General features: G+C 46.9%; 1 protein-coding gene across 1 annotated transcript; it reads left to right on the top strand.

Moving 5' to 3' along the window:
* Positions 1-5,154: 5,154 nt before the first annotated feature.
* Positions 5,155-10,781, top strand: LOC125425521 (fatty acyl-CoA reductase 1-like; the record flags this gene model as incomplete). Its single annotated transcript, XM_048483114.1, has 3 exons — positions 5,155-5,178; positions 8,016-8,191; positions 10,602-10,781. Coding segments are annotated over exons 1-3 (380 nt in total), but the record flags the coding sequence as incomplete, so codon positions are not given.
* Between the last annotated feature and the right edge of the window lie 1,821 nt (positions 10,782-12,602).

Here is a 12,602-nt window from a genome sequence, read left to right as displayed (position 1 = left end):
GGGAGTCCTTAGCCTGTTGTAAGGCGGTCTGGACCGATTTCCACCCCTCGGCTAGGGATGAAATCCATTGTTGAAACTCTGGAGGGTCCAAAGCTGTCGCGGGTAGTTGTGGCAACGGCGGGAAGGAGCGACCAGACACAATTTCAAAGGGGGTTTTCTTTGTACTACTATGAACCGCATTGTTGTAGGCGTACTCCGCAAACGGAATAAGCTCGCACCAATTGTCTTGGTGGTAGTTGGTGTAACAACGTAAATACTGCTCTAGGGTTCTGTTCGTTCTCTCCGTCTCACCGTCACTTTGAACGTGGTAGGGGGCGGCGACGGCCGGGGCGGCCCCCAACAACCCCAAAAACGCTTTCCAGAACTTTGAGATGAATTGGGGGCCGCGGTCGGAGACCACCTTAACGGGGGCGGAATGGAGACGGTAAACATGTTGAATAAACAGCCGTGCCAACTTAGGAGCGGAGGGGATGGAAGCACATGGAATAAAATGGGCTTGCTTAGAGAATAAGTCTACCACCACCCATAAAACCGTGTTGCCATGACTTTCGGGCAAATCTGTAATAAAATCCATGGAGATGACTTCCCAAGGGCGGGAGGCTACCGGGAGAGGCTTCAATAGTCCATGGGGCTTTCCCGGGATGGTTTTGGCTTCTGCACAAACCGAGCAGCCTTTAATGTATGCCTCAATGTCTTTGCGCATTGCGCGCCACCAGAACTGCCGGCGGGCTAAATGCAGAGTTTTCAAAAAGCCAAAATGTCCAGCCGAACGGGCATCGTGGCAAGCTTCAAGAACCTGCTTGCGGAGGGGGGGAGGCACGTACCAACATTCCCCCCTCCGCCAAACTCCATTCTCCAAACGCAATTGGGAGTCTCCTTCGGCCGCTGGAGGCTCGTGCAGCCCCGCCTCCTCCAGTTCCCGCAGGAAAGGAGAGACGAGACTGGGAACGGGGGGTGGAGGAGAAGCGGACGTTTGAGATCGGGTGACAGCCAACCCCAACTGGGAGGGGGAAAGAACAGTGCGTGGAATGTCTCGTAAGGCAGCCCCACCCCCCTCCCCGGGTAGGCGCGAGAGCGCGTCAGCCAGTTTGTTGGTTTTCCCAGGGAAAAAATGGACTGTAAAAGAGAAACGAGAAAAGAAATCGGCCCAACGAAGTTGTTTTGCGGACATCTTGAGGGGGGTGGAAAGAGCTGCCAGGTTTTTATGAGTCCAGGCCAGAGCTTGAGAGGGGTGCTTGGCCCCCTCCAGCCAGTGGTGGCATGAGTGGAGAGTGCTGCTTTGATAGCATGAGTCTCTTTATCTCCCACACAGTCCAGTTGGAGGTTCGGCGCCAGGGAATTTTTTAGACAAATGGCCTGCGGAACCAGTCTACCATCTTTATTCATCTGCAAACAGAATACCCCAAGTGCTTTATCCGGTACGTCCACGTGAACCACTGGCAGGAGGATCTAGGTCAGAGGTGCTTTAGGATGGGAGTTCAGTGGGTAGATGCAGATTTTTAATGGTTGAGAGAGGCATTCCTCAGACCAGGAAAGGGGGCCCCCGGGCTTGTGGGACAGTGGATCTTTACGCCAAGTGCGTAAGGAGGGTCTGCTTAGAGGGAGAGTCAGTTCAATAGGTGGGAATTATAAAATCACGATTAAATTAGCAAAATAAAGAAGCGGCTGGAGTTTTCTTTCAGTTTAGTAGGGGCAGGCCATTTGGAGGACTGCGTCAATTTTATGCAGGATCCATTTTAAAGCCCTGCAAAGGCTGAGATCAGGTATTAAATGATCAATGGGAGTCTGATGAAAACAGCATTTGGAGAGTTTGTAGAGAGGGTTGTCAAAACAAAGCGTTTCAAGTACCTCTCGGACCAATGTTTCATGCTCTTCTATAGTTTGTAGGTAAATTCAGCGTCATCTAAGTATGCAACAACTCCCTTGTACAGTGAAATCATGGGAGAACCCGTTGATAAGAGCCATGAAAGCTCCGGGGGCCCCACTTAGCAGAATAGCATTATTAAATATTCAAACTATCCAAGAGCTTTTTGTATTATTTAAAGCGCCACAGTCAGATTGTTCCTTATCAGCCAACCAGATTCCTGACTCTAGCAAGTAAACTACTCTCAAGTCCAATTTAGTAAAAATGCGTCCTTTTGCGAGTGCATCTAAAAGGTCCTTGATCAAAGGCCATGAAAAGGATATTTATTGGACAGGAATGACACAGCATTAGAGACCTCGATAATCCTGTATGCAAATACAAGTATAAGATCCATCTTTCTTTTTGACAAACAAAGCCAGGAGCCAGCGTGTGTGTGTTTGAAAGTGTAGCTCCGCCGTATGAACCCGCGAGCAAGGTTCTTCTGTCTAAGAAGGCACGAAGTTCCTTCTCCTCATTGGGACTCATGCGAGTAGATTCTACCCTTGGGTAGTTGTGCCCTCTGGTTGTATGACAATTTTAGCAGTCCAGTGTAATGTCTCACAGTGGGGTGGCAACTGATCAGCATTCCTGCTCCTGAAAAACTCTGGCTAGATCATGATATGCAGGTGGGATGCCAATAGAATCGGGAGCAATCACTGAGGAAGCCAGGAGGGGTGTGTGTCAGGAGACCGTTGGGTTTTCTTCCCAATTCAATGTGGTTCACCGCAGGGAGGGCTCAGTGATGGATTCTAGGATCCTTTCTTTCCAAATGAACTTTGGTTCATGTAACAAATTAAATCCAAGGCATGCCCAAAGAACTATGGAGTGTCGAAGCCACTGGCGCTTCAAAATAAAAATCCAATTTTCTCCCAATGGTTTCGGCGCAACGGAGGAGAACCGGCTGTGTGTTTTGTACCTGGGCCGGTCGCCTTACGTTCCCGAGGGGGCTGCCGTCCATTTGGGTGAATGGTATGGGAAAACTTAGCCAGGGGAATTCAGTCTAGACCTAAGCTCCTCTTGCCACCTATGGGGCCACGCAAGATAGAAAAAGCAGTGGGAGCAGCCGGAATCCGGCACAAGGGCCGAAAGGCGTATAATGCGAGTGTGTTTAGCGGGGTTGGCCAAGAAATGCTTGAACAAGTAATGGGGAGTGCTGCCTTCACTCACCGCTGGTCAAATTAGGAGTCGGGCCACATGTCCATGGGGGGGCTGAAGAAAGGCAAAGCAGCTGCTTCCCCCTCCTCTGGATTATGCCTTCAGTCACACGCTTTAGACGAGCCAGTGGGAGGCGGCCCTGACTATTGCGTGGTGGTTTGGCAGTCAGTGAGTGCGTGGAGGCTGGAGCAGTTGGTTTTGTTTCTTGGGACAGTTGGCGCTAGATGACCTGGCCCTCATGAGTAAAAGACACACAATCCAAGTCGGGCGACGGCGTTCAGGAAGGTGGTTTTACGGTAGGGGCGGCTGGAAGCTTTGAGCTTGGTATAGGCAATAAGTGAGTGGTTTTAGGAGGCGTAATATGGCCTCCCTTGACGAAGCCAGCCAGTAATATCCAAGCAGATGCCACTTGGGACCCCAACTGGATCCAATCTGCAATAGTAATGAGGAACCCGAATTAAAAACACCGCTTGTTCACGCAGCTTGCCGTCCACAGCATCCGAGAAGTATTCGCAGATTTCATGCGCTTCAGAAGCCACTCAGGGGAAAGTGCCCCAGGCAGCCGCCGCACCTAGAATTCCCGGGCAAATTCTGCAAACGGGCGTAAGTTGCCTTGCTGGATGGTTTTGATGGATGCGACCATAGCCTTCACATTCTCGGCGCCTGGATCTTTGAAAGCGCGCTCTTAAGGAAACTTGGAGGAATGCGGGCACTGTGCGAGGAGTCCTCATCCTGCAAATCCAAAAGAGTCACGAACCAGTCGGCTTGCTGCCCCATCCAGGGACTGAGCCGATGTCCCACGTGATTTTTTCAAGGCGCTCAGACCAGTACCTAAATCATCATAGTCTTCCCAAGTGGGCATTGGAGTTGCCAAAGATGAAGTAGGGAACGTTTGGAAGCAGTCCCATCAAAACGGGCTGAGTATCGAGGGCGGTTAGTAGCCCCGGTCGATCGCTCTGGCAAGCCTGCTGGGGAGGTGGTCTTGCGCAGGTTGAGCAGGTTGGGCAGAGCCAGCGCTGTTGTGTACGGAGGCGGAATCGGGGGCGCTGGCCGGGTACGCTAATGCGTTTGAGTGGCAGGACCCAGGTACGTGGCCCCCCTGGCACCGCCTGATCAGTAACAGCATAGATTCCAAGCTTGGGGCTTCCTTGGTCTGCTGCCTCCTTAGTTCCCTCTCTAACGCAGAGCCAGCTCCCTCTCCTTGCTGAAGTCCAATGCATCCCACAGTGCGCGATGCAAAGCAGCTTTTTCTCGTTCCACTTTAGCCAGTTACGTCCCCGTTTAAGGAGACTTCAGTGAGCTCGCTTTGCGTGCGCAGAGCCTGAACGCTGCTTACGTTGTAAATCCAGTCTGGAATGTTCCAGGACTTTATCATGGACTGAAAGATTCTGGGCACACAGGCGCTGGAGCGCGGCTTTGGCGCGGTCCAGCTCAAGCTGGACTTCTTTCGTATTGCTGTTCCCGGTCCCCTCTGCAGGTTTTCGCGCTCTTGCCTGCAACTGTGCCCGTTCCTCCTCCCATAGCTGGCATTCACGCAGTTTCCATGCCGCTTGGGCATCCTACTCGCATGTCGCCTTCCACTTCCCACTCATCCCAGTCCTCTCTCGAGCGGGAGAGGGAACCGTCCAGCTGGGAATGCAGGCTTTCTCTTGAGACTTCTTCGTGCGTCTCGGAAGCTGAGACATCCCAGGAGACACCGTAGCCACCGGTGGCTCCCCGAGGAGCACCACCCTCAGAGTGCGGTCGCTAGGCAGGGATTAGGGGAGTCCGATTAGGAGGCGACCACGAGATACCCTCCCAATTCCAGGTTTAGTCCCGGTGTCCTTTGGAGGCGGAAGGAGCTCCCAGTGCTGTGCCACGGTGGTTCCCTTTTTTTGCAGGAGCATCACCAAAATACGGAAGTCCAGGAATGCGTTCAATGGATTCCTATAGGTTGCCGCGATGAAAGGTGGTCCAGAAGCTACGTCTCCTCCATGACAGGAGTTGCATCTGAGGTTTGGTAAATCCACACACGAAAACGGGTAGAGATCCGGAGTCCACAGGCGCTCTGATCCATAGACAGCGCCCCAAACCACTCATGGAAGTCCCATGGTCGCATGCGTCACGTCCCTCGTTCCAACGTGAGTAAAGGAGCTAGACTCTCGTGTTGATAATGTCCCGAGGACGAGGAAAGAGCCACCAATGCGCAGGGGCCCGCTTCTCCTGCCGGCGTTCCTCCAGATCCAGAAGGGAAAGGTCGGAGCCCTCTTGGCACAGGGGCTACCGCACATTCTCGCGAGAAGTAACATTCAACCTCTCCATCGCATATAGACAAGAGGCCAGTCTCACTACACAGGAATATAGATGAATTAGGATTCCTGCCCACAATAACTAAGGGAATTCCATAGGAAAGCCCAGAAATACAAAAGGCTTTTTGGGAGTAAAAGTCCATTTATTAAGACATCTTAGAAAGCTCAAGTACACGCAGTGGCAGGAATGGCACTTCCCGCCAGAAGCACAGGTTATAACACCATTCACCCCATCCCCCCTTCCTGCTTCCCATGGGAACGGAGTCTTCATCTCCCGCGCAAAGATAAAGTCTCCGCCGATGCATCTGGCCCATCGCCCGGGCTGTGGAATGCACTCAAGGTTACTTCACCACCAACACCATTGAATCCTTTACACTCCTTGCTTTTGAAAACGGCCCTCCGCTTCTGATTTAGTTTGAGAGCTAAACCTTAACTTTTTGCATTCATCTTCGAGGAACTCCACTAAGCAACTTCTGTATTAGGGCATGTTTATAAACTGCTGAAATGAAGTGATTTTTTTTTACAGCGACTGTGTAGTCGGAGTCATGAATCCCGGCTTCTGAGTCTTGAGTCAAGCGCTCAGTATGGCCATTTTCAGATTGTCCTTTCAGTATGTGTGGCATTTACAAAATGCAGATTACAAGTGTTGTTATGGGGGGGGGAGGGGCAGACCCTTCCTTCATGGTCCAAAATTTGGCATGCTGACTAAAGCCGCGATAAATGATGCAGAAAGTCTACCCAAATTATAAATGGAGCAACAAAACAAATGTTAAAACCCCATTCTTTGCACTGGAGTTTCCAAATAGCTGTAGAAGAACATGAAGTGAAAGGAAAACACAAGCCAATTTGGAACTCAGGGGGGAAAAGATCCTTTTTTTTCTGAGCATTCACTGATGATGCTTTTCGGTTGGTGGCCTAATTATTGTTCAAGCCGAGGGGAAGTTTGGCCTCGCTGCTTTTATACGCATTGCATAGTTCAGGGATTTTGTGCATGGAATTGGAACCGACAAAATGAGCCACGCACCCTTATATTTGGAACGGATTTTTCAAAAATGTAATTGGTGACAGGTTCGCTTTTGCGGTTGCCGAAAGGCCACCGCAAACTGGGGGGAAGAAGTTGCTGAAATAGCAATTTTAAAGGCAACTTTTTCAGGCATTTGCTAAGATCCGGGAAACCTGACCAGGAGGACAGATTAATCAGCAATAAGCAGAACTGGGATATGCTTGATAAGCCCTTCCCGCCAGGAATAGACCAAAGAGATCATGCCAGCCCCTTCTGAACTATTTTTGTAGCTGCGGTAAATCTTTCTAAACTGTGTACATTTGCCAGTTCCTTTGGCTGTCCAGATAAAGAAACACTGCTATGGAAAATTAGGCCAACGGGGCTGAATGGGAAGACGAGTAAGCATTTTTTTAAAGGTTTCCTTCTGACCCTTGATTTTTTTATCAGAAGCCAGTACATTTGGGGAAGGCTGGCATCAGTGCAATGTAAACATATACTAACGCAGGCCCTTTGTGGGGACTACTACTCACCAACCCCCAGATCTTAGCAAACGCCTTCCAAGATCTGGCCAGATCAGCTCATGCTATGCTGCCTTCTGTCCCCCTGATAACAAACACAATTCTGCCATCAGAATTCATAATGAAATTAAATCTGTTTTAGTTGAAAGAGAGAAACTGGAAATGGTGCAGGAGGGGGGGGAAAGCTGCTCTCCACAGGCCTTGGGAATGGTCCGATCAGACCATTGTGCCAACTATCTGTACATTCTGTGCAATCCCAAACAACGCAGAGCGTACACTTTGGCTCGTTTTAACGCTCTGCCCAACGCTATGACTCTTGGCAGATATAATAACACTCCATATGAGAACAGGTTATGTCAATGTAACATGGCCGTTGCTGAGACTGTTCAACATGTACTATAGGAATGTCCAATATACAAGTCGTTACGCTCTATGTACATCTGTCCATTGATAGAGAGCTCAAACGATGTCAGGCTACCATCTGTTATGAATTTTCTACTCCACGGTTCCTGTGATCTCGTATGTGAGAATGTTGCAAGTTTTTTGAGGAACTATTTGGTCAGGCGCAATCATTGCCTACATAGTAGTAATGGCTAAATTATTTTATGTGTGCGTGAGTGTTGTGAATGTTCAACGTTGTTTTAATGTATTTTAATGTTTTAATGTCTCAGTAGATAAATGCCCCTTTTTACTAACTCTGTAATTTATAATGCCAATAAAGGCTTTGGAATTGGAATAAAAGAAACAGTTTCCTAACTAACCAAAAGCCAGAATTCTGTTTTTGCAGCTTAACATTCAAAGAAACTTTCTATTTTGTCTTGGTTTTTTATCTTGTAGAACACTCTTCTGCCCTAAAAGCCAAGTTTTTCAGTGCACACAAAGGAGTTTGTTATTTTGTGTGTGTGAGTGTGAGTGTGAGTGTGTGTGTTCTAACTGAAAACCCACATTCCACTAGGAATTCCATTCTAGCAAATATTTCAGGTGATCTAGAACCCTAACATTTGAGGAGAAATTCAGCACTGGAGAATGCGTTAAGGATCTCTGATCAGGGGTTATAAAAGGGAACTTATTTCATTCGGCATCTGATTACCATATTCTTTTCTGGTCTCCTCCTCATTTACTTGATCGCTGAGATTTTTTGTTTCCAGGTCTTTGACAGAGTCCGAGAAGGGTGGCCCAACTTCTGTGAGAAGATTAAAGCCATCAACGCTGATTTCACTCAGCCAAATCTGGCTATCAGTCCCAACGATACTCAGGAGCTCTTTTCCGAAGTCAATGTCGTCTTCCACTGCGCTGCAACCGTTCGTTTTGATGAACCATTGAAGTAGGTCCTGCTTCCTTGTTTTCTGAGTTTCTTGCAGCACTTGCCAAACAGGTTTACTCAAAAGTAAAGTCAACAGGACTAGCTTCTTAACAAGGCCAAAAGAGAATTTTACTTTGGAAAGGAAACGCTGAGCAAGTGATCAGTATCGTTGTCATGATTTTCATATTTTTTAAAAAAGATGGTCAAAAAAGTAATTTATTTAAAATACTGTAGCTCGCTTTCCTACAGAACTCCCCAAGGCAGCCCCCGACAGTCAGAAAATAAAACTACAGGTGGCTCAGCAAGGAAAGAACGTGGGTTCTGCAGGTAACAGTTATTTCAGGAAAGCAAGAATTAATGATAATGGGAGATTTGCCTACCTTGATTTTTGTTTGAGACAAATTCCACTGATCACAGAATGTCCAAGGAATTCCTTACAGGTCTTGCTGACCCCCTTCTCTTTAAGAAAGTGGAAGGGGATTGGTTACCCTTGACACAATCCTAACCAGTAGAGGAATTTTGGTCCATTAAATGAAAGTAGAGGGAACTTTATGGGGCAAGTGGAAAGCTACATGCAAATATAGGCAAACCGGCACCTTCAGGAGATCTGGTTTTAATAAACAGAGAAATTCTAGGGGGGGATTCTATGGCCAACTAATGTCAGTCCAAACTGGTGAAACTCCTACAAAAAGGAGTGACGAAAGGTACAATTGCAGCTCAGAGTAAAGATGAATGGGAAACATCTCAATAATCCAGTGTGGATGGCTAGAAGATTAAGTAGTGAATTGAAATACAAAAAGGCATGTAGAAGTAATGCAAGACAAGTTAGGGAAAATAGGAGTGCCTATAGACTTGTAGGGGTTGGGTTCAGGAAAGCCAAACTTCAGAAGAAGAAAAATTAAATGCAAAAGGATCTCAATTGGTTGGGAATATGGGCTGAAATTGAGAGAATGTTAAATGCCTAATAAAAAGGTTGTGTTGTGTGTAAGAGAATGAAGCAAGGGAAAATGCATGTAAACAAAAAGAATGAGATGCACAGAATGTCTAGGATGGGAGGCTGTCTTCTTTGGTTGTAGGACATATATAAAGGATCTTAGGATTGCAACTGATTACAAGCTGAACAAGAACCAGCATAAAGACGTGGCTGCAAAAATGGGAAACGTAATTTCAGGCCGCATTAATTGAAGCGTACCGTGTTTCCCTGAAAATAAGACAGGGTCTTATGTTAATTTTTACTGCAAAAGGTGCATTAGGGCTTATTTTCAGGAGATGTCTTACTTTTTTGCACCCCAGGGGTGCAGTGTACAGGGGGCAGGGGCGTTCCAGGGTGTGGCAGAGGCATTCTGCGGGCAGGCAGGGCGTGGCAGGGGCACAGGGTGGGGGTTGTTCCAGGGAATCTGTAACTAGAGCTTTTTTTTGGAGTAGGGCTTATATTTCAAGCATCCTCCAAAAATATCGAAAAATCATGCTAGGGCTTATTTTCGGGGCAGGTCTTATTTTCAGGGAAACACAGTAGTATCCAGGAGTTTTATTTTATTTTTTTTAGCAAGCAAGTCTATTTATTTTTTTTAGCAAACAAGCCTTTAGCAAGCAAGCCTTTTAGCAAGCAAGCCTTTAGCAAGCAGAGCCCTTCGGGGATGGGGCGGTATAAAAGTTTAAGCAATCAATCAATAAATAAATATTGGCATAGACAACAGTACAACAATAGTAAAAAACTGATTTAAAAAACCATATACAGTACAGGAAATAAATGTTAAGTGGAGGGAAATCTACTGGCATTTAGTAATTTCCAGGAGAAAGTCTGCCACTATCATACAGAGAGAAGGATCAGGATTGTCCAGCAAGTAGTGTAATCTAAATAAATTGGGGAGATCGGGTAAATGTAAAGGAGTAAGATTCACATACTTGGATCTGATTTCCTTGAATCTGAAACAGTGTAGTGATTGGTGGGGTATCCAGGAGTTTCACTCTGTGCCTTGCTAGCCAGAACTCATCTGGTGTCCTGTGTCCCCTTGACTGCCTTTTTTCCAACTGGAAATGTTGGAACCTGCAAACATGCAGAGCGCCTGTAGTCTACTACTAAACTACACGCTTGTTCTTAGCCAAAAGGCTGAGAAACAATCCACCACTAAACTTGGAAACCTCCTCTAAGTGATGAGAGAAGCCTTCCAGTTCTGATCCAAAGTAGGCAGGTGTGCATTTCTGCCACAATGTTTTTTTTCCCCATTTCATGGACCCATTCCCTCATCCTCTTTGGACAAGAACCAGAAGCACAAGTTATCGGGGTGTTTTTTCTCCAGACATGCATCCCTTGACTGTCGCAAGCGTTTCAGACCATCCTTGGTAGAGAGGAGGGAGCTGGATTGTGGATGGCGCGTTCAGCTTTGTACCACTTGACCTTCTTCATGCAATTTCACGTCTCCTTGCCCAGGCAAGCTCTGCTCCTGAACGTCATGGGCACGCAGCAGCTCTTGGTGCTGGCTCACCAGATGAAGAACTTGGAGGCCTTCGTTCACCTTTCAACTGCCTATGCAAACTGTAACCGGAGGCACATAGAGGAAGTCATCTACCCTCCTCCTGTGGAGCCCAAGAAACTGTTCGACCTTGTGGAGTAAGTGGTAGAAACAGTCTTTCTTCCATTTTTTTTCCTTTGTGAGAAAACTGCAAGTAACTTTACAGTCACAAAATGTTTGGGTCAATTTAACACTCTGACTGAGGAAGAAAAGGCCCCTGCCGCACATACATAAGGCCAGAGGTGGGATCCAACCAGTTCACACCACTTCTCTAGAAGTGGTTACTAATTTTTTCTGAGTGCCGAGAAGGGGTTACTAAAGCAACCTCCCTGCCCGATAGGGACTGGAGGTGGGTGTGTGCGGCGGCGCCACTGTTTGAATCCCACCAACATCGGAACCTGTTATTAAAATTTTTGGATCCCACTGATTACATAAGGCTCCCTTCCGCATTACGCAGAATAATGCACTTTCAATCTAATTTTCAATGCACTTTGCAGCTGAATTTCACTGTGCGGAATTGCAAAATCCACTTGCAAACAATTTTGACAATGGATTGAAAGTGCAGTATTCTGCATGTATGGAAGGGGCCTAAGTGGTGTCTTATCTTATTTTGATTATGTTTTCTGCCTTTTATTTAGACCAGTTTTGTAATGTCATTTGGCCACACACAATAAACTTTTACTACTGCTTACTACTACAGTTGGTCTCCAGACTACAGAGGTTAGTTACTCGGGAGAAAAGGGCAGCTTTAGAGACCAGATGGTATGGTATAGCATAGATTTTAAGTGAAATCTCATCCCAAATTTCCCCTTCCACAATCACTGTCCCCAAAACTTTATGCCAGTCCTCTTTTTCCAGCAGAGGTTAAGCTGTGGAGCAAAGTGGTTTGTTGGTCGGTCGGTCCTCTGGTGACCCTGTAGGGTTTTCGAGGCAAGAGACAGTTGGAAATGGTTTGCCACTGCCTGCCTCCACATCACAAACCTGCTGTTCCTTGGAGGTCTCCCATCCAAATACTAGCCAGGGCTAATCCCGCTTAGCTTCTGAGATCTGATGAGATCATGCTAGCCTGGGGCTATCAGAGTGTTAATGGTGCATAAAATCATTTTGAGATTCAAATTGATTTGACTGCAATTAAGGCAAATCAATAAGGCGATTGTCACTGTATTGCAGCTTATTGAGCTGTTTTGACATGCTGCATTGCCTGGAAATAATGTATTCGGGGTACTGTAGTCAGTTGTAAAGGATATTATCAAGGGTTCAAAGCAGTGGTGGGATTCAGCCGGTTCGGACCACTTCGGCAGAACTGGTTATTAAAATGGTGCTTGTAAACAGCCAGTTGTTAAATTATTTGAATCCTACCACTGGTTCAAAGGTATTTTGTAAGATGCTCAGAAGTTTGGCTGACCATGCCCCCAAGATGATGGGTGTTTCTTGGCTGAATTCATGTGACATTGCAAACGTACATGAACGTTCTGCATTGTGGGAGTGGTCAGTAGCAGAAATATTCCCAGCCATCCACCGTTGTGATCTGAATTGAAAGATGAGTTAAATGGAGGGGCACCAGCGGAAGTAAAGCGAATTTGGATAGACACCGCTGCTATCGACGGCTGAACAGGCAAAAAGCAACGTAGCTTGGCTTCTTACTGCTGAAGCCTCAATTGCAATAATGGCATTCAATCGTTAGATTTATTTATTTAAAATATTTATAAGCCTGCCTTTCTCCTGAGCAGCTGCACAGTATCAGCAGAATGAAATTCTGTTTGCTTTGGGACTATTGATCTTACAGAAACCTAAGGGTCAAAAATGTAAAAGATGGGGTGTTGTGGGGTTTCCGGGTTGTATGGCCGTGTTCCAGTAGCATTTTCTCCTGACGTTTCACCTGCATCTGTGGCTGGCATCTTCAGAGGATCCTCTGAAGA

Source organism: Sphaerodactylus townsendi, unplaced genomic scaffold, assembly GCF_021028975.2.
Source record: "Sphaerodactylus townsendi isolate TG3544 unplaced genomic scaffold, MPM_Stown_v2.3 scaffold_676, whole genome shotgun sequence".
NCBI classification, from domain to species: domain Eukaryota; kingdom Metazoa; phylum Chordata; class Lepidosauria; order Squamata; family Sphaerodactylidae; genus Sphaerodactylus; species Sphaerodactylus townsendi.
This window is presented reverse-complemented; position numbering and strand designations above follow the sequence as displayed.